Raw genomic sequence first — 22,632 nt, 5'->3', positions numbered from 1 at the left:
TATGACTGAAACTCAAACAAGAAAGCTTTGTAACTGTATCGCATGGTGACTCAATAAAAGATTTTTTTAGAAAATTGAAAAAAAGAAAGACTTCCAGAGACTGTAATTAGGGTTTTGGGGTGTGAGGTCTAGAACACAGAACCAGAGGGGATCCTACACAATATCTAGCCCCCAGGATTTTTGTCCTTTGGTGTCTTTTCTGGAATCCCCTATGTCTCTACTGCTCCAGCCCATGACCCAATAAACTCCAAAATGCTGGTACTGAAAAGATGTCATCATCCTTGTCATAGGAATTTTTGGGGAATTACACTTTGGGGATCTATGTTCACAGACTATCAGCAAACTCTCAGTCCAACGCAAGTAGCTTGGAGAAACAACAAGTAGGAATCCACACAGACACTCATTCTGGGGGTCAGAAACCAACCCTCGTTTTATTCAAATGTGTACAGGGTATGAGGAAGGCAAAGGACCACATTGTGGTGTAGCAGTGGACACGAAAGTCAAGGCCACAACCATGCCCCCTGTGGTGAGAGTGTGACTGAATCTCAGTCTGGCTGGTATCTTAGAAGAGCCCTCGTAAAGCCCAGTCTTCACGGTCAGTCTTTGTTCCATCGTATCTGACCGTGATGTTTGCACAGCCGCAAGGCCAGCGGGGAAGCACCAGGTGGCTTGAATAACCATTTTCCTTGGTTATTCACCCAGAGTTCTGTTTGGAAAGAAATTCAGTTCTTACATGCTCTCATGTCTTATACATGCTCTGAGGAGCCAGGGAAGCAGTGGATGACCAAAACAGATGAACTCTACTCCCCTCTGCTGAGTTTCCCCTGAGATCAGGCAGATTCATGGGTAAAATCACACCTCACCTCTGCCCTGCCACAGGAATCTCTGGATTTCCAAAGAAGCTTCTTAAAGGGCCCGAGGCTCATTTCATGTTTCTCTCTATCCAGTCTTTAAAGGGCAGCACTTTGGTGAAGGCTGTGGAGAGGCTGTGGCTGCACATTTTGTCATAGCTCCAGTTAACCAGCCCCACCAGATGCCAGCGAGGCTCAGGAGATGCCCTGCCTGGGAAAGACATAGCTGCAATGCCCCCTGTGTCTGCTGTGCAGATATTGGAAGGGGCACTGGGGTCTCGGCTGGCACAGAACATGTTGTCTGTGACACTCACTGGAATTCCACGGTCTTCATGCTGTTCCTCACACAGCAGCGAGTCCACCACCCTCACCATCCCCGAGCGCAGCGTGTCATTCTTGAAGGTGGGGCTGTTCACATCTGCCAGAACATTCCACCCAGCCACAGTGATGTGAGCCTCCTGGAAGGAAATGCTGAGGTCCCGAGGGGCAGCCAGGCAGATGGGCTGGACACGGGTGCTGATGCGAGCCTTGTCCAGAAGCTTCAGGATGGCAATGTTGGCATCCAGCAGAATGGGGTCATAGTTGGGGTGCAGAATGATCGCAGAAATCTACAAAAATCAGAAATGGTCATAGTGGGTGAGCAATCAAGTTCAAGGTGAACAAGAGCAGATAAACCCTGGGATTAAATTGTCAGGAGAAACTAAAGAGATGGCTACAATGAGGTAGAGATAGATTATCTGTTCATTGGATCCTAGAAAGCAATGCCTCTATGTTCAGAGACACAAACTGAAATGCCTACTGGAGCCTGCAGGTGGTGGTAAATGAGGGAAGAGGTCAGGTGAGGTTTTAGAGACTAAGACACTATTCTCATGAAAGTAGCAGTTGCCACTTCACTCCAGCCAAACCCTGCCATGCAGAAATCACTGTTGTAACTATCTCAGGGAACAGACTCTGGGTCTTATTTATGACCACCTGAGTCTTAAAGTTGGCAAATAATCAACTTATATCACTTTAAAAATCACTATCAAGGCTGGAGAGATAGTATGGGAGGTGAGCCTCTTGCCTTGCATGCTACCAATTCTGTTCGATCCCCAGCACTGCATATAGTCCCCCAAGAACAGCTAGGGGTCACTCTTGAGCACAAAGCCAGGAGAAGCCCCTGAGCATCACCAGGTATGGCTCTACCTAAATTAAATTTAAAAATTAAAGTCACTATCAAATAACATATCAAACTTAAATCTCTACAGGTGACTAGTCTATACCTTCTCATCAATTATACACTTTTCATTTACTTTTTTTGTTTATAAAGATAAACAAAAAATATTTATATTTTGATACTGGGGTCATACCTGGTGATGCTAAGATTTACTCCTGGCTCTGTGCTCAGGGATCACTCCTGGAAGTGCCCAGGAGACCACATGTGGTCTCAGAGATCAAACTCATATGCAAGGAAGCACTTTACCTGTTGCACGATTTATCCAACTCCTCATTTATTTTTATTTCCAATAATAACTATATCTAAAACGTTCCACAAAACTTTTTCACAGTATTTCCCAGCTGTCATAATTCTTACTGATCATTATTTGAGGATGATTTTAGGAGTATATATTTGAAGCATAGTGTAACATTTTATGAACATGTTTAGTACTTTTACAACTCTGGCATATTTCCTTAGGGCTTCTCTTACATTAGACTACTCACTATAAACTGGTCTGTCTTTCTCACTAAACTATGAAACCTTAAAGGGAAAAATCCAGCCCTTTTCTAGTATTATGTCTGTTCCCAGTGAATGTGATGCTATGTAATCTCAACAACTCATGTGGATAGCTATATGGTTGGCTAGTTGACTGGCTGGACAAATAATGGACGGATAGATGGATAGATGGATTGATGGATAAATGGATGAAAAGATTACAGATGGAGAAATGGGTAGATAGATAGGTAGATGGAGAGGTGCATGGAGAGATGGATGGTTGGATGGATGGATGGATGGACGTATGAATGAACAGATTATTGAATAGACAGATACATGAATAGATGAACAGATAGCTGAGTACATGAATCAAGGATAGAACGAAGGCAGCAGAGAAAGAAATAAAATTATATATTGATAGGAATAACTTGGAAAAGGGCTGAAGCGATAGCACAGAGGTAGGGCATTTGCCTTGTACGTGGCCAACCTGACCGACCCGGGTTCAATTCTCCCCTCTTGGAGAGCCTGGAAAGCTACCGAGAGTATCTCGCCCTCAAGGCAAAGCCTGGCAAGCTATCCGTGATGTATTTGATACGACAAACATAGTAACAGCAAGTCTCACAATGGAGACATTACTGGGCCTGTTAGAGCAAAATGATGAACAATGGGAGGATAGTGACAGTGACAATTTGGACAAAAACTCCCTATTATATCTCACAGCCTATTAAGGATAAAGCTCAAATTTTAAAAGATGAGTTATTAAATAATCATAATGACAGATGACATTTATTTCTATCTTTTTCCTAAAGCAACCAAAGGAAAGAAGGCTCAGAAATCATTCTAGATGCTTTCTTTCTGGTCTCTACTAATATAAATATTGGGTCTCTCGTACATGCCAGTCTGAGACACTTGCTTTAGTGCTAAGGTAACAGAAATGGCAACCACAACTCTCCTCATGCTTGGAGCTTCCTGAGACAAAGACCCACTTGGCAAGTTGCAGTTCTCTCTCACCCGTAAGCTCTGGATGGTCTTCTCATCCCGGTCATCGTCCCGGTAGAATTTTCCCAGGACGACTTTCAGGTCTGCTGTTTTGATCATGGTTACCTTCCCCAGCTCTGTTACACAGTGGGCAGCTACCACCACAGTGCGCTCATTCACCAGGGCACCACTACAAACCAGGAACCACGAGTCTTTGTGTAGACTGCCACCATGGATCCCACTGGCCCTCCTGTAGATGGCAGCCTGCCATGGCCAGTGCATTCCTGGAGTCTTGGTAGCGGTGATGTTCTCAGTTTTCCCACAGACTATGGAGAAAGCATCAGAAAAATTAACTCAGACTTTCTCATGGAGAGGGGAGTATCACCCAATTTTCATATACATGGAAAGTTGTGACCATAGTAACAACCATAGGCACCAAAACCTACTTTGCTTTTCCCTTCATTAGCTAGCTGATTATATAACTGAATGTTTGGCAATAAAGTCTAGTGTTAATACTGGAAGCTTCCAATTCTATGTACAAACTAACAACAGGACACTGGGCAAGTTACCTAATCTTTAAAAACCTCAGACATTTTGCCTGCAAAATGGAGATGGTAATAACAATTTTCTCACTGAGTCTTTGGTGAGATTGGATGAGATAATATATGTAAAAATATATAAGATTAAGATAATATAGCATATGTTATCATATATAATTATCATTAAAAGTATGACCACAATTCACCAAAATACTGTTCTCTTCTGACAGAGGGTGGAAAAGGTAGCTAATGTGCCAAGCCCTACTTCAAATGCTTCCATGAATTATCTCAGAAATCATCATTATGACCTGACAGGACAGGTAATTAAATACTTAATGACTGATTAATAACCATCAATAATTAATAACCATTAATAATCCAAGTGATGCATGAAATGAACATGCAATCTGGACTAAACAGCAACAAAGATGTCATCATTAGAAGTCCACTGGTGCCTTTTAGTCCTTCGCTACTTGGTGTCTCTTTTCCCCAAGAAAATACGACAGAATTCTTCACAAGGAAATATGCTCCTCCCCGCCAACCCCAAATACAGCTCCGATGCAATGACTTCATTTATCCTGGGTGGAAGCCAGAGGAAGGAAGTTCTAACTGGAATTTCAGATATCTCCAACGTAAGGAAAGCATTGGAGGACCATTTGGACAAGAAACTTTCCCCCCAAAAGACTTCCACAGGATGAGTGACTTTTCCTCAGTGGCCCTGGGAGATATTATTTCCTCCAGCCCAAGGACAAACTTTGACTCACTAGGGGTGCAGGATGGGGCACGCCCACTCCATTTCCCAGTCTTCAGACACGTCCTCCGGCTGCTGCCCAGGCGGCGATAGAAGGGCGAGAAGCACTCATACTGGAGCTGGGTGTGCAGATGTTGGTACCCAGGGGGCAGGTCTCCAAAGGGAAGGGCAGCCATCTTGGTAGGGTTGTCTTGCAGCTTCTGCTTGCTGAAGGCTGAGGAGTATAGCTGGTGTAATGGTGTCTCCCTGCAGGGGAGGGCCACAAGCCCACAGAGAGAGAGAGAAAGAGAGAGAGAGAAAGAGAGAGATAGAAAGAGAGAGGAGGAGAGATCGAGGAAGAGAGAGATAGAGAGGAAGAGAGAGATAGAGAGATTAGGGTTAATGAAACTCACCATAGCCCCCTTTAGTGTGTATGTCAACCTCCATGTAAATATTTGATTACAGAGTAAGAAGAAAAAATCTTTATCTCTCTCTGTCTCTCTCTGTCTCTGTCTCTATTTCTTTCTCCATCTCTCTCTCTTCTCTGCCTCTCTGTCTCTCTGTCTCTCTCTCTCTCACACACACACACACACACATAGACACAGACACAGACACAGACACACACACACACACACACACACACACACTGTCCCTGTACACAGAGCAAATTTCCTTGCACCCCCTCACTTTCCTCTCTTCCTCTCCTTTTCCAACTCTGGCATGACTCCATGCGCCACAGAAGCTTATCTGCAGGTATGTTTTACATGCACAGCACAAAGAATTAATTGTAAGATTAAACAGGAAAGGGAGCTAATTTGAATGAAAGAAATCCAAGCATCTTTTTTTCTCTTTAGCCATTATCATAATGGGGCAATATTAGAAATTGTCTCGAACTAAACTGTGTTGATACAGTAGCTTGATTTAGCAATTAGTAGATGTAATTAGTACACCTTGGAGAATATGACTTCTCTCAGGGCACACTGATCGAAGGAAATAAAAAGCATTGTATGTAAATGCAAGAAGCCTTTAAAATGAAGCCACAGCCCCCAGAGACCATTCAGGGATGGGGTGGGAAGAGGTGTGCACATTATATGGTCCGGGCTCAATTTATACTAGCACAGAACAATGGTTAACTGAAAAGTTACAATTCCCTTAAGAATCGTTGTTTTCATCTCTGTTTAATGAATGGGGGAAGGAAGTTTGCGGTGGTAAAGTGAGTGCTTAAGGGGCACACAGGAGCCTAAGATGGTACCAGTATAGCACTTAGCAGTCTTGGCTTTCCACAGAGCCTATTTGATACCATCTCATGAAATCTATTTCAGGGATCTAAAAAGTGCCTTGATCAGAATAAATATCACACCCACACTGATGGCATTCAGTACACCTTCAGCTCATGTTTTGAACCAGGTCTATAATTCCAAGAAAGTCTGTGTTTTTGTTGTTGTTGTTTCTTTCTTTCTTTCTTTCTTTCTTTCTTTCTTTCTTTCTTTCTTTCTTTCTTTTTTTGCTTTTTGGATCACACCCAACGATGTCCAAGGGTTACTCCTGGCTCTGCACTCAGGAATTACTCTTGGTGGTCCTCTGGGAACCATATGGGATGTTGAAAATTGAACCCAGGTGTGCCGTGTGCAAAGCGAACGCCCTATTCGCTGTGTTATTGCTCTGGTACTCTCTGACAAAGTTTAAATTTTCACATAAGCCCATCTGGTGGGCCTTGAAGGTCCATGCTTCCTTTTGAGGTTCCTGGGGGAGCCTGGCTGCTGGACATAGGCATAGCCCCACGCTAGCCACTTATCTTTCAGAAAGACACCTAATACCAAGTTCCAGGCTTGCCCTTGTTCTCTGCCCTCCTATTATTACTGCTTCAAAGATGGCACCAGGTGTTCAAGGTTAGTTCAAGGTCTCCTCGACAAGATGCCTCCTTGGGAAGAATAGGTCTGTCCCACTTCATAGAGAATTCAGTCTCCAGCAAGTGAGAAAGATTAGAAAAGGAAGCCAGCATTGGCCTCCATGGCCACAGGAAGTGTGTTTCCTGTAAAGGGAAGAACAGAAATGGAAGAAGAGAACCAGAGGAGGCCAAAAGACACAGGGGTGTACTGATTTAGGAACATTTCAGGCACTTGGTTAGGGACCCAGGGTTATTATGCCTAAACACAAAAGCCACTGTTAACAGGTACTGGTATGTGCAAAGTTTTGGGTGAAGATCTTGACACAGACTTCAAGGCCACAGCTAAGGATGAAGACCCAGAACATGAGGAAGACATAGAAACATCAGGCTTTGCTACTTCTACAATAGGACCTTGGGCAACACTTACCTTTTTTGTTTATCTATCTGTCATAAAATAGTAAAACAAAAACAAAAACAAAAACAAAGTGTTGATAATAAATTGATACCTATGTCAATTTATGTAGTGAAGACTAACCCATGTAAAACATTCAAAAGATCTACTGACACTCAGTCAACATCAACGCTGTGTTGAATCCTGACCAACAAGCTGAGACAGATGTGGGAGGTTTATTCCCATAGAGGAAATCAGGGGCCAGGGAGATATCTCAAAGGGATGGAGAGCAAACCTTGCACATGCAAGACCCCAAATCTGATTTCCCAAAATCATATGATGCCCCAAGTACAGCCAAGTGTGACCTTAGTATGCCTCTAAACACCACTGGGGTGCCCTCTTTAAAAAATAAGACAGTGGGGACTGGAGCAATAGTACAGAGGGTAGGCTGTTTGCCTTAAATGTGACCAACTTGGGTTCGATTCCCAGAATCTCATATGGTCCCCCAAGCACTGGCAGGAGTAATTCCTGAGTGCAAAGCCAGGAGTAACCCCTGTGCATCACCAGGTGTGACCCCCCCAAAAAAAGAAAGAGGTAAAGAAAGAAAGAAAGAAAGAAAAGAAAGAAAGAAAGAAAGAAGGAAAGAAAGAAAGAAAGAAAGAAAGAAAAAGATAGGAAACAGAAATCTCAGCAAACTTAGGAGCCTGTCCAAGTATCCTAACTACAACCCAATGAGAGCACCAAAGACAGCACTAAAGAGAGACTGAGCCAGGTCTGGAAACCCGATTTGCCAATCCAATTAATTCTTTAGTAAATATTTATTAGGTGCCTTTTACATGGCAGATTCTTTCTAAACACCGGACTGCAGCAACTGCAGCATGGACAGAACAGAAAACGTTCTTGCACTTGTAACTTTTACATTTGTCCACTGTGGGAGGAAGAGAGAGCAATGGAAGAAATCAATGACAAGAAAGCTCTGTGGGCAGCCAGGTGGAGAGGAATGCAGGATGGATAGGGAAGACCTCTGTGACAGAGAACGCAGAGGCATTCATGTGTCTGTCCACGTGGCTGGTCAGGACAGGTGGGGTGTTTCCTTCATTCATTCACTCATTGTCCTTTTTAGTTCATAGGAGCACTTGGTGAATTTGTTATCCAAGCATGGGGCTTCAGTTAATCTCTGAATAGCTGCAATTCTAGTTATGAAGCATGGGTTAGGTTATTTGGAAAGGGCCATTAGGGAAGGTCTCTCTGCAGGACAAAGATGAGTGGAGAATTGAAGGAATCCAGGCAGCGATGCCTCATTGGAAGGAGGGAGCTCTGAGTATCAAGGTTCTGGAGCAGAGATGCCTTTGAATGGGGTAGAGAGAAAGCAAGAAAGTCAGGTCATCAGGGACAAAGGGGGAGGGAGAAGGAGAGAAATGAAAAGAAAATGCCTATGAAATAAAGTGAGGAGAAGCCTGCTTGGAAATCAACCTGCATCTCCCCAGCAATTCCCCTGCATCATTGTCAGGAGAACTCTGGCTGCCTCAGATGTGAAGGGCTCATGTCCCTCCCGGGACTTTAACTCTAGTCCCTGAGCCTCTCCAGTCTGCCTCACTAGGTTACTTACCTCCAAGAGCATCTTTTGAGTCAGAACTAGCTGCATTGGTGAGGCCATCTCCTCAGCCAGCTCCCGAATAAGCCACATTGTACTCATTCCACTATTAAAATCAAGTTCCTGAAAGATCATCTTGCTTCCTACCATGCACCTACTTTCCCACGAGCCTGTGAAACCTGGACATGGTCCAACCATTGCTACCTCTTGGCGACAGCAGCTGGCTAATAAGGCTCCATCTACAGGCCCTGTTCTTTCATAGCCGGTCAGCCCCAAGTGTCCTGAAGCAACCCTAGCCTGCCTTTGGCCAAAGAAAAGGGAGAAAAGGGGCAGAGGCAGGGACCATTTTTCGTCATGGGGAACAGAATTCAAGTGTTTTGGCCTCACCTTGACTGAAGCTGCATTGGGAGAACTCTCCGTCGTACCAAATCGGAGATCTTCGGTTCTCTGCAGGCTGAAGAAGAAAAGGAACGCTGTACAGTCTGCCGGGCTCAGACACTCACACCCTTCCCTTTAGATTCATCACCAACAGCCCTGCCCAGATGCCATATCCCCTTTCCTAGGCTCTGGGAGATTGTCAGGTGAGCCACCTTTAAACAGTTCCTTTAGCAAAAGAGCATGCTGCCTTTCATGGTCACAGAAAGCCCACCAAAGAACACCTCAAAAGCTGCTCCACCTGGATGACTGGAACAATTACGGTAATGAATAGATGAGAATAATCTCTCCACAGAAATGGTATCAGCAGACATGGTCAACACAGAATAAAAGTCCAAGTGGAAGCTCTAGAACAAACCCCAGCCAGGGAGATTTTCACTGAAAACCTGTCAACCATCAGGACTTCTGAGGTAACAGAATCTTCCATGTCCTTTCTCTGCCCCAGGCTCTGGACGGTTATTGGCTGGTGACTCAAAGCCTACTTTCACTTTGCTGCAGTCTTTCTTCCCCAGTGAAAAGGACCCCTTCCCGTCTCACTTCCCAATTAAGCAGCCAAGATTCAGCTAATTAGCAACCTCAGGAACTTTGGTGGTATTAATTTGTAAGAGAAGAGTTGACAAAAATCTCTACGGATATATGTAACACCATTTCCATACTTAATAAATCCAGAAACAGAGTCTGTGCCCGGGCGGGACGTGTCGATGAAGGTCGCTTCTGGCTGAAGTCTAAAGTGATTTATTCCTTTCAGAAACCATTCTCTTTCATTCCTTTCCCCAGGATTCGGGTTGTTGACAAACACCCAGAAGGGAAAGTGAAGGGTTGAGGCAATTATCTGAATAATCTAGGCCAAGGGCACACTTTCTTCTCAGGAAATAGCCAGATAATTGTGACCTGCCTCCCCCCACTCCCCCACCAAATAGAGGGGCTGTGACCTAGAATAAGGATGTATAAATTCACTAAGAAACCAAATACCCCCACTACTGAAACATAGGTTTCAAGTTTTTCCTGTACTTAATTCCATTTTTCTGGTCCCATGTTACCTCTGTTTATTAATTTTTTTCTTTGGGGGCCACACCAGGCAGTGCTCTGTGCTTACTCCGGCTCTGTACTCAGGGATCACTCCTGGTAAAGCTCGGGGGACCATATGGGGAACTTGGGAAACAATCTGGGTCAAACATGTGCAAGGCAAGTGTCCTATCCACTGCATTATCTCTCCAGTCTCCAGATCACCTTTAAAATTTATTCCTCTACCCCTTATTTCTTAGGGCTGGAGTGATAGTCCAGCGGGTAAGGCGTTTGCCTTGTAAGCGGCCAATATGCCTGACCCGAGTTCAATTCCCCTGCCCCTCTCGGAGAGCCTGGCAAGCTACCGAGGGTATCTTGCCCGCATGGCAAAGCCTGACAATCTACCCGTGACATATTCAATATGCCAAACACAGTAACAACAAGTCTCACAATGGAGATGTTACTGGGCCCGCTCGAGCAAATTGATGAATAACGGGAGGACCCCCTATTTCTTACCCTGTCTCGTGTAGACTTTACTGATTGTTTTCTCCACCATACTTCCTGTCATCTCCTTTGTCTTCTTACTGGAACAGAGTCCCAACTCCTCTTCCTTCTACAAATTCCTCCCAACTCCTCAGACTGGCTGAGATTCTACCTACTTTTTTTATTTTTTGCTTTTTTGGGCCACACCTGGAGATGCACAGGGGTTACTCCTGGCTCTGCACTCAGGAATCACCCCTGGCAGTGCTCGGGGAACCATATGGGATGCTGGGAATCGAACCCGGGTTGGCTGCATACAAGGCAAACACCCTACCCACTGTGCTATTGCTCCAGCCCCCAGATTCTACCTACTTTTGCAGGGGTCCTTACTCAAGACAATAGTGGGACTCCTTGTTCTGAACTATTTCTCTCTTCTTCATTCAAAGAAAAGGCTCTTTGAATTTTTATCATCTTTCCTTTTTCTCTTTTTAATGTTTTATTGGAGTAGTGTTGCAGGCTTCAGGGGTACCACATTCTAATCGAATCTTCACATATACTGCATTGTGAATATATTGCATTTGATGCCACCAAAAGTCTAGCATCCATCCTCCACCATACTATTGATCCCCTTTATCCAATTTAGTCATACCTATATTTCAAACATTTTAAACCTCCTCATATGTAGGCTGGCAGAGATGATGTGTTTATTTTGCTCTTTTATTGCTTTCTGACACTACTTAATATTGCATATAGGGTTGATAAATGTAGCTATGTAAGTCATATAAATTGCTTCCATTGTTACTTGGGTTTGCATACATAAAACTTGGCCCTGTCTTCTTTCCAAAACTGTCCTGATACCAAAATTATGCTCCTTGTCAAAACAAGACATGACTAGGATCAGTGAGGTCCAGAAGAGAAGCAAATGCTTTTAATAATGTTTTTCAACTTAAGAGTCATATGTGGTTCCATGGGCGCTGGAGCAATAGTCCAGAGGGAAGGGCATTTGCCTTGCATGTGACTGACCAGTGTTCGATCCCTGGCATCCCATATGGTCCCCCAGCACTGCCAGGAGTTATTCCTGAGTGCAGAGCCAGGAGTAATCCCTGAACATTGCTGGGTATGACCCAAAAAGAAAAAAAAAGTCATATATGGTTCCAGTGAGAAGCCAACAGAGAAAGCTATTTTTTTTTTTTTATGTAGGAGTACTGCTATTTATTCAGCCACTGATTAGGCTGACTGAATTTGGCATGAACTCCACCTTACTTTTTTTCCCCCATTTTTTATAATTTTATTTATTGAATCACCATGAGAGCAGTTACAAAGCTTCCAGGTTTAAGTCTCAGTCATACAGTGAAACACCCGTACCTTCACCAGTGCCCATTCTCCACCACCAAAAACCCCAGTATACCCCCATCCCACACCCTCCCCCTACCTGTGGGGCAGATGATTTCCACATTACTCTCTCTCTACTTTGATCACATTATTTTTACAAGGGGTTCATGTAAGCATGGATGGAAGTGATCCCAAAATTCAGCACTTCTATTCCTCTAGACTTTTGAGATTAACAATTTACCTTTTATGCAAATAGGCTGTTTCCCTGACCATTCTCCATTCTGCTGGCAGATTCTCTTCTCATTGCCGCTAAGAACATACGAGTTGTTACAAAAGAAAGATAGTATGGTGCCAATTTTGGAGAAGCGCCCCTTGATAAGCCCAGGCCCTCCTGTTATTTTCTTGTACCCGTTGACTGGGCCCCCAGGGTCTGAGCAGTTTTTTTCTTCAAGGACTAAAAGAGAAAATAAAAGTGATTAAAAGACTGAAGCATTTCATTTCAGAATAAAATCTTTCCATGTTTCATGAATTTAAAATACAGTGATATGAAGTTTGCAAACAGTGAACTCAAAGGAATTGCCAAGAGAAAAATCATAATAGAAAATGCATGTCTTAGACATGTCTTCCCTTTGCTTTATGGATTTATTTTAAATATGAGTATATTATTATATCTCTGGGTATATTGGATGTTGCACTAACTCACATAACATTGTATTAATTTTTTTCTCAAACTTTAGGAATTGGGAGGTCTGGGTAAGTAAATATTTCACCTAGATGTTTTGATCAGTATACAAGACTTATTGTATTTTGGTATTGTATTATCTCTTTTTTCATTAAAGCTTGAAAAATTAAATTACACTATTCGGTATCCTATGGTATTATACCCAGAAAGCAGAACTGGTTAAAAACAAGAGTCTCTATAGAAAACAAATTTAGATTATGTTTCATTTTTGAGGTACAGAAGTGTTGAAAATTACAGTTGAAAAACACTAGAGGACAATATAAATTCTGAAGCACAACAAATTTCCCTTGGTGTCCAAATAGAACTTTCCATTTGAATCCTTAACAATATCTATTGCTTAAGTATTTCTACTTAAAGATTACTACTTAAAGTTAAAGATTAACTCATATTGTAAATTACTTCAGGTAGAAATGGCATTGCCAACTATCTGGGTACTGAGCACAATAGTCAACCTAGAAATATTCTATGATGCAAATAGCACATTTTCTCAAATACTATGGCATGATACTAAATATTACTTGCCTAAAGAAATGAAATAAGTTCCCTAAATAATTTAATCCTTAATTATTAAGTCTGAGAACCAATCACTCAATCAGTCTCCTGAGTGTTTTTTTCATCTCATTTCTTCTGAGGCTTATCCTTATGAAACAGTCCCTCTGCCACGCAATTGTGCATTTGACATGGCTTTTCTTCTCATAACTGTTTCCAGTACCTTAGGGACTTACTAGCTTGCCTCTAGGTAAGGTAGGAATCTCCATTCAGATTAAATTTCTAAAATATTTAAGGAGGAAAGGACCACGGTTAATAACACTGGTAGAATACCACTGCCCAGAACTGCCCACATGCTGAGTGCAAATATATTAGCATTGTCATTTAGGATCCCCATTCACAACAAAGTGTGTGATCTCTGGTGGACACATAACTAAAGCATGTACCAGCACTACCATAAAGTGTGTAACCCCCCACCCCTATCCCACAAGCACCATAATGAACATGTGTGACTTCCGCTTGATAATGAAAACAAAAACAAAGGGAAGGGATACAATTTTTTAAAAAAACATGTAAGAACTACAAAGCAATGAATTATTTCCCATGTGTCATTTGGCACGGCTGCCAATATTGGCTGAACGCCTGGTTTGTCCCCTCTCACTGCCCATAGGCCATGCGGCTAATGCTCTCAACAATGGTCTCTGTGTTTTGGGACCATGTACTCTGAGAAGTTCTCCCTGTGAGTGACTCTAAAACTCCATTTTAAGTGTTAAAAGGGGACTCTCACTAAATGAGCTTATGATACTGAGAGAGTGTAAGGAGAACAATGCACTTTCTGAAGCTTTAAGTGGACAGAGAAAGCCCTGGTCCTTATACTTCCAGGAACATGTGTATGATGTGGGTGGAGGAGACAGAGAAAGTCTACAGTAAGCCTGAGTTGAGATTTTCCTCCTTGGAGGTAAGTACTTCCGAGGTGCAGTAAGTGCCTCATGATATGCTATGGGTAGAACTCAAACATCCAAACATCTCATACTATTACAGTTGAGGGGTGTTCTCAAGTTTGGGTGAGTCAATGGTAACAAAGCCTTGGGATAATTCAGGTCCTAGTTTTCCTCAAGAAGGAGACTCACAGGGCTGGAGTGATAGCACAGCGGGTAGGGCGTTTGCCTTGCACGCAGCCAACATGGCCGAACACAGGTTCGATTCCCAGCACCCCATATGGTCCCCTGAGCACCGCCAGGAGCAATTCCTGAGTGCATGAGCTAGGAGTAACCCCTGAGCATCGCAGGGTGTGACCCAAAAAGAAAAAAAAAAAAGGAGACTCACAAAAGGAGAGAGAGAGGGAGAGGGAGAGAGAGAGTGAGAGAGAGAGAGGAGAGAGGCTGGGAAGGAGAAAGATAGAGGGAGGAAGAGAGGGAGGGAGGAAGAGAGAGAGGAAGAGAGGGAGGGAGGGAGAGAAGAAAAGTGTTTGCCATAGAGGCAGGCTGGAGGGAGGGAGTGGCAGGAGGGAAAATGGGTACATTGGTGGTGGGAAATGTACACTGGTGAAGGGACAGATGTTGGAACATTGTATGAACTGAAACCCAATCATGAACAACTTTGTAACTATCAGATGGTGTTTCAATTTTTAAAAAATTAAATTTACAAAATAAGTAAATAAATAAATAAAAGAAGACTCTAAAAGAAAACTTCAAGAGAAATCAGCTCAGGATACAGAAATAAATCTCCCTAAGGCTAAGGAACTCCTCCATATTTCTATTGTTCTTAAGCACACAGTCTTAAAAAATGTGAATATATACTACCAGGTTACACAGGTACCTCTCATGCATTTTTTTTATTCCCAAATGCCCGAAGATCTCTATTAAATCCATAAGGCACCTTCAATCTAATATCTTCAAGTGGTGAGCTCATTGTTTTAAAGTTATTGCTTAGGGAATTTCATCAGAATGATGCTTCCAAGATAGAGTTTAAGGATTTAAAACAACAATATAGACTAAAATTTAAGTGAAATATAGACAATGTCAACAGATTTATAAATGATCCAGAGAGTGTTGTTACCTGACAATGTTTAAAAATAATTCTACTGGGCAAGGAGAGAGCTCAAGTGGTAGAGCACATGCCTCGTATGTTCAAAGCTCTATGTTCAACTCTGGTGCCATAGCACCCTTGAACATTGCTGGATGTGGTCCTGGTGTTCCTCAAACAACTCTGGGCCCAAGCACTGACCCTTTTTTTTTTACTTTTTGGGTCACACCCGTTGATGCACAGGGGTCACTCCTGGCTTTGCACTCAGGAATTACTCATGGCAATGCTCAGGGGACCACATGGGATGCTGGGAATCGAACCCGGGTTGGCTGCGTGCAGGGCAAATGCCCTACCCGCTGTGATAAAACTCCAGCCCCAGCACTGACCTTTCAGGCCTGTACTGCCAGGTCAAGTAATACCATGGGACGGCCCTCTATATGCCCTAAGCACTACTGAAAGTGGCTCTTACATATTCTAAAAACACATCCCCCAAAAAAGTAAAATAAAAACACATCCCAATATATTCAAAGAAATAAAAGATTGTGAATTTCAGCTGAAAATAGAAAAATTTTAAAAATAACCAACAGGAAGCCACAGAGATACTTCTGGGATTAAGGTACTAGCCTTGCTTGTGATCAACCTTGGTTCAATACAAGCACTATGGGTAATCCCTGGCTGTGCGGAGCTCAAGAAGTACTATGTTCTCTGTCCCTGGCACTGACCTGCCAACCCTATTGACAAAGAATCAGTGGGAGAGGTCCCCAAGCTTCCTAGGTACCACCTGGAAGGCCCTCAAATATATAAAATAACCAACTGAGAATTCTTGAATTTACAAGTTGCAGTAAGAGAAGTTAAAAACTCATTGGATAAGTTCAATAGCAAGCAGATGAATTTTAGCAATGTTAATAAATTTAAAGGTAACTTAGAATAAAGCCCAGGACACAAAGAAGAGAAAATGTCCCAACCACAGGGACACTGGATTAAAGTTAACAAGTACATGTAAGTGGCATTTCAAAAGAAGAGAGAAGGGAATAAAAACAACATATAAAGAGAGAATAGCTGAAATGTTCCCAAACTGATAAAAGACATGAACCTCCAAATCCATGATATCCGAAGTCAGATAAAGATGATCAAAATCACAAATAAACAATGAAAACTGTTAAAAGCAACATGCATAGACATGACTTTGGTCTTGTCACAGTTTTACTTCTTCACAATGTGTTCAAGTTTTATAGCAATAGAATATAATACAAGCCTGCTTATTGTTATTTTTATTGCTGTGTCTGTTCTGATTATTTTTTAAAGTATTAGGCAAGACAGTTTCGTACTAAGCCTTCACATGTAACCTGGTATTAAGTCTTCCTTACATGTTTACATGTTCCCAGCTTATCTCTACCTTGTGCAAATCTCTTTATCATCTTTCATAATAATAGAGAAATTCGTGAAAAACTCAGATTTGAATTATTTGTCAGTAGACTCTGTTGGAAAACTAATGGCCTGTAGGATCAGACCAATATAAGTTCACAGAATCATTTCATGCCCCCATGTCCAGAATTTGCATAAAGCAGGGGCTCATTAATGAGAGGAAGAGATGATAAAGAAATACATTTTTTCAGGGCTGGAGCAATAGCACAGCAGGTAGGGTGTTTGCCTTGCACGTGGCCGACCTGAGTTCGATTCCCAGCATCCCATATGGTCCCCTGAGCACCACCAGGAGGAGTAATTTCTGAGTGCAGAGCCAGGAATAACCCCTGTGCATTGCCAGGTGTGACCCAAAAAGCAAAAAAAAAAAAACCAAAACAAAACATTTTTTTCTTAGTGAATGGGAGCCTGGGAAATTACTTAATTTCACCAAGCCTTAATATATATATATATGTGTGTGTGTATGTGTGTGTGTATAATATTATAATATAGGTTAATAATACTTTTCTGGATGGACTGATTTTGAGAAATAATTTAATCAATACAGTCTCATTTCTTGTTTGAATTTATAAGCACTGAACAGTCTTGAAAAATCAAATCCCCAAATGCATGCATCTTAAAGAAAAGCTCATAAGCTGATAAAAATATAACAAAAGCCCCCTTTTGGGGTTCCATTCTACTGTAAAGAAAGAGCTTACATTCTTTTCTGTTCTCTTGATAATTACCTGCCAGTATGTTGATTCAGTCTGGGGCGCCATGGTTTCTATACATTTGTCTCTCTTACTCCTGCACAATGGATTTTTAACAGTGCATTTTTATATCAAACAGCCACTAGGCATGGTTCTGTGTTCTCTCACATTTGCATTTACTTCCTGACTGTTCCAAAGCTGGACACTTTCCTATGAGGCTTTTGAAGAGAATTCTAAGACTTCCTCCAGCCATCCTTTTCTCTCCTGGTTTAGATATCCACCTGTAGGGTTCACAGACCATCTGCATCTTATCAGATCATCTCCCAGGGTTAGGTTTCAAAGCTACCAACCCCCTACGGTCTCTCTCTTTTTGTATTTCCCATTGAGCAGATTCTGATTCTTTTCTGTCTGATTTTTAAAGGGCTTTATGTTTCATTTATCCTCACTGAAATGGATGTTATCACACAAAACCAAGTGAGAATTTAAAATATCTGCACCTCTGACCTGGAAGGAGCATGAACTCATGCTTTGCTCAGTAAAATGTTCCACGATTAACCATAAATAGCACATTGCCCTGTCATTTTGGGGACTCATCCTGGGGACATAAACACATTAAGATCAGCACATCCTTGCATGCTTTTCTGCTAACAAATATCATTCTTGGGTGGGGTGGGGGAGGTGCACTTCTCTGGGATTCTGTTTCAAATAAACTTAAAAAAAAATTCTCTCTTCAAGCTTAATTTCCTTTCCCTCCTTTGATTGCTACTGTGTTCAGGGCCACACGGTAGTGCCACTGGGACCATACACAGCAATGGTGGGGCAATCTGGGGGTCAAATTCACAGCCCTAAGTCTGCAAGCAGGAGTGCTACCATGAGGCCCCGTTCTCAGGTCCCAGATTAATCTTCTTCAAAGATCTTTACTACCTTGTCTTTCTTACTCAAGGCATGTATGTGTGTGCTTGTATGTGTTTCTGTGGTTTCTCTGTGTGTGTTTGTGTGTGTGTGTGTGTGCGCATGCGTGCATGCATGGGGTGGGGGTGGTCTTACCAAGGAATCCATTCTTCGAAATAAATATGCTGGATTGTGATGGTTTCTGTAGTGAACACTTTGGGTACCAAATCCAGGAGCCCTGCATCCTATTACTTGCTCAGTTCCCTCGTGCTCTGAGAGCTGGCACCTGTGGCCTTCAGAGAATTATTCTTGGGCACCACATCTCAGCCATAAGACATGTAGACTTTTGTCCCCTGTGCCCACCCCAGAGTTGTCTGTAGTCTCTTCTTGATAGAGAAGGAAGGAAGAAAGCCCAACCCTGGTTCCTTCAGGGGCCATTAACACACGCTGGTATGCAGGGGATCAGGATGAGTCTGGTCCCATTGAAAACACTCTTGCTGGACTTCAATTTTCCTCTTTTGCTCCCATCACCCCAAATCCCTCACTGGATGACCCCCAAAACATTGCCTTCATCAAGTCACTAGAACCCAATGCTTGTCATTTTGCAATAAATAAACTCGTCAGTTTGCAGGGTGTCTAAACCTAGACAATCTTGCTGCTTCCTTAGGCCTGGATATCAGGGCTATTGATGCCCTCCAGACTATAATTCCCAGGAGATCACAGAACAGTGTGATCCTAGAAGTCACCATCCAGAATTCTCCCTGAGGGCTTTATGCTGTCTGTGCAAAGCCAGGGAACTTTTAAACAGCTCTGGGGCACACAGTCAGCAAGGAAAGAAATGGACTTTCTCAGTAGTCAAGACAGTGGGTCGTGGAGTTGGGTTTTAGTTACTTAAAGCAAATAATGTCATTTCTTTTGCTCTCCTATCTGACAGGTACATTAAAAGTCTCACTTGATGTAACTGAGATGACAATGCCAGGTCTATTAGAAATAGTCACAGTGGTGGAGAATTAAGAAGTACATGAGGATGATATAAAAACCTATTTAGAAAAAATGTATACTAATAATTCCACTTATTATGTTCCCCAGGTCAAATATGACACGGGTCTGTATTTTTTCCTAAATTTATTCTAAACACCAAGATTTAGAAAGTTGTTATTCCTGCTAAAAGCATCAACATTTGCTGAAGGATGATAGGCTAATAGTTAAACTCTCCAGAAAGGCACACATCCAGGAAGAGTTGCAGGAGCATGAGGTTGAAAATCAGTTTGGTCAGCATCCAAAGTCATCTCATAAGCATAATAAAATCTAACTACAGGGCTGGAGAAACTGTGCAGTGGTAGCACCCAGTCTTGCAGTTACAAAGCACTGGTTTGATCTCTAGGACCACAAAAAAAAAGAATAGAGAAAAGAAAAAGTCCAGATACCTTTATTTATCAGGGGACGAAGAAGGGTCTAGTTTTTAAAACAATGTTGTAAAAATAATTAACTATTTCTTTTTTGTTTGTTTTTAGATCACACTCAGCAGTGCTCAGGGCTTACTCCTGAGTCAAGAGTCAGGGATCACTCCTGACTAGGATCAGGAGACCATATGGAGTGCCGGGGCAAGGCAAGCACTCTACCACTGTACTACCTCACTGGTCCCTAAAAAAAAAAAAATCACATTTCTATCCTTTAAACAGATGACTAACTGAACTAACTAACTAACTAACTAAAAAATCTAAGGAGAATAATGTTTTACCAGCACCCATCTTTAAATGAAGAGAGGACTGGAGCTATAATAAAATGGATAGCATTTGTATATCCATGTGAACTTGTGTTTACTTGCATTTCCTGTACATTTTAGAACACACACACTGTCACTGTCACTGTCCTCCCGTTGTTCATTGATTTGCTAGAGTGGGCCCAGTAACACTGTAAGACTTGTTGTTACTGTGTTTGGCATATCGAATACATCACATGGAGTTTGCCAGGCTTTGCCCTGAGGGCAAGATACTCTTGGTAGCTTGCCGCGCTCTCCGAGAGGGGCGGAGGAATTGAACTCAGGTTGTGTGCAAGGCAAACGCCCTACTTGTTGTGCTCCAGCCCAACACACACACGCATACACACACACACACACACACACACACACACACACACACATTTAAACTAAACCCTTCTTCATCCCCTTATAGATAAAGGTATCTGGACTTTTTCTTTTCTCTATTGTTTTTTGTGGTGCGAGAGATCAAACCAGTGCTTTGTAACTGCACTCTGCTGTCCAGGAAACTCAGAATCTGAAACATTTGAGACTACTGCATCTTTACAAATGTTGAAGCTGAATTCTACTCACTCAACCCATCTATATATCTGTCTTCACTTACTCATATCCTGCTTCTAAATAATTTTGTTTCTTTTCATTACTTGTATTTACACCTTGATTTCAGTAGTGGTTTGATGTTATAGACAAAATTCACATAAATATAAGTCCTGTTGTCATATTTCGTATGAATGAATTATTCAATATAGCCAGACAGTGACCTGAGCAAACATCAGAGTCAGAATACTATCCTGTTTTTTAATAGGTGCTGGATTTCAAAGCTGTGAGATTATCTAAGAATTCCAGCAAAGAAAACAGATCCAAAGTCAACAAAATTCATTACCTCATTACCTAGACGTGGGAGGCGTTTCTGGAGAGGGGTGGATGGTGTTTGTATGAATCCTAGCAAACTCTTGGGATCCATCCATTCTCACTCATCAGCAAAGTCAAGGCAACTATTTGTGACAGAACTTAGGTTCTGTTCAGAAAAGGCATTAACTTTCATATTGGTGTTTAATTCATTCTGAAAATTTGCCTTTACAGGAGACCAATACTAAGAGGCAATAATTGGACGACTCTCATCTCTACCTCCCTTTTTTCTGTTCAGCTGATGCTTGAGTTTGGTGCCTCTGGACCAAACCAATGTCTTTTACTCCTCCAAAGGTCTTCCCCCAACCAGCAACCACAATAAGAAAACTTCGTTTCATCCCTTTCCAGCCAATGAATTGAATCCTTTGCTCTGACCAGCACCCCTCCCCTCCCAGTGAGTTCTCCAGCCCTCTCTGGTGTGAATGAGAGTATCCACGTTGAAATTATACTTGGATTGCACACACTGCTATTGATTCATCTGGCAGCAATTTGTAGACTGAGGCTTACAATTAGCTATTTGATCTTAATCAGTATTGTCCTTGGCCTTCGGTACACTGTGTCTTTCGGATACCACTTTTCCGGTGTTTGTGTGGCCTATTTAATTAGACAGTGCCTAAAACTGCCTGTGCCGAAGGAGACAGGTCAGCTTTGAAAAATCTTTAGAAAGCCCAGCTCATTTGACTTATGTACAAAATCAAGCTAGCCCTGCCACAGTGGCAGGGGGGAATGGGGGGATGGGGGGGATGGGGGGGAGGGATATTATCCTGGTGGTGGAAAATGGGCACTGGTGGAGGGATGGGTATTTGATCATGGTATGACCGAAATCCAAGCACAAAAATTTGTAAATCTACAACTGTACCTCATGGCGTTTCACTAATAATAATAATAATAAAAAAGATGTTTCATCTTCTGAATATGTAAAACCTGGGGCAATGGTGAGTTCTTAATTTGGCCCAAAGTTATGAAATGATTATCTTTACACTGAGTCTTCTGCTTGTTAGCTGTGTGAACAATAGTGTGGAGTTTAATGACTACGGAGTCATTTATATAATAAAAACATACTGTAGAATAGGAAACTCTGTTGGGGTCTCAGCAGCCAGCCTGAGACTTTGACCAAATCCCCTGCCCCTGAAAGCAAGAGCTGGCCCTGTTTCCAGGGTCCCAGGGGCTTGCTCCAGCACCCCACACACTTAGGCACTCTGGTTGAGGATGAGGGGCATAGTAGTTACCATCTGCCTGAGCTGACACACCCGGCTCTGAAAGCGGGAGATGTAAATCATTAACTAACATCTGTACTGAGCCTGACTAGGTAAATGTGATACACGTGGATTGCCCCCTGAAATGTATGTATATAAACCCCTGTGTGAGAGCTAATAAACGGATTGCTGATTGACCACCAAAAAAAAAAAAATCAAGCTAGCACATCCTCCTTTTGTAGAGTTGAAAGGAACTGGTAGATATTTAGCTAAACTCTGCCTAGCAGATCTGATTGCCCCAAATCTTAAGGTCCCTTTGGTATGATGGGGCAAGTGGGTAATAATAATAATGCTCAGTCACCGGTAAAATGATTCCCCTGTGGTATTAACACTCAACTTTTCCAAATGCAAGTAGTGTGAAAACTGGGGGGATTTTATCTATTTAGTCTTGGGTAGGAAGACAAGACCTTGCAGAAGAGTCTTGAGCTTTTGCATGGGGTAGAGCCTCAAGCGATTCTTAGTAATTTCAATACCACAGAGTATCATTCAGCCCTTCCTTATTCTCATTCCCATAGTCAACATCACCGAAGACCT

General features: G+C 42.4%; 1 protein-coding gene across 2 annotated transcripts in view; it reads right to left on the bottom strand.

The window, feature by feature from the left end:
- Nucleotides 1-434: 434 nt before the first annotated feature.
- The window catches only part of PAMR1 (peptidase domain containing associated with muscle regeneration 1), a 97,800-nt gene continuing 75,602 nt past the window's right edge, over nt 435-22,632 (bottom strand). For both annotated transcript variants that reach the window (XM_056132706.1, XM_056132700.1), the window contains exons 7-11: nt 12,158-12,370; nt 9,052-9,118; nt 4,826-5,058; nt 3,556-3,848; nt 435-1,459 (exon numbers count right to left, since the gene is read on the bottom strand). In XM_056132706.1, the coding sequence (XP_055988681.1) occupies nt 923-1,459; nt 3,556-3,848; nt 4,826-5,058; nt 9,052-9,118; nt 12,158-12,370 (1,343 nt within the window). In that variant the 3' untranslated portion in view covers nt 435-922. The remainder of the gene's footprint in view (nt 1,460-3,555; nt 3,849-4,825; nt 5,059-9,051; nt 9,119-12,157; nt 12,371-22,632) is intronic.

This window comes from Sorex fumeus, unplaced genomic scaffold, assembly GCF_029834395.1.
Source record: "Sorex fumeus unplaced genomic scaffold, SorFum_2.1 ptg000007l, whole genome shotgun sequence".
Classification (NCBI taxonomy): Eukaryota; Metazoa; Chordata; class Mammalia; order Eulipotyphla; family Soricidae; genus Sorex; species Sorex fumeus.
This window is presented reverse-complemented; position numbering and strand designations above follow the sequence as displayed.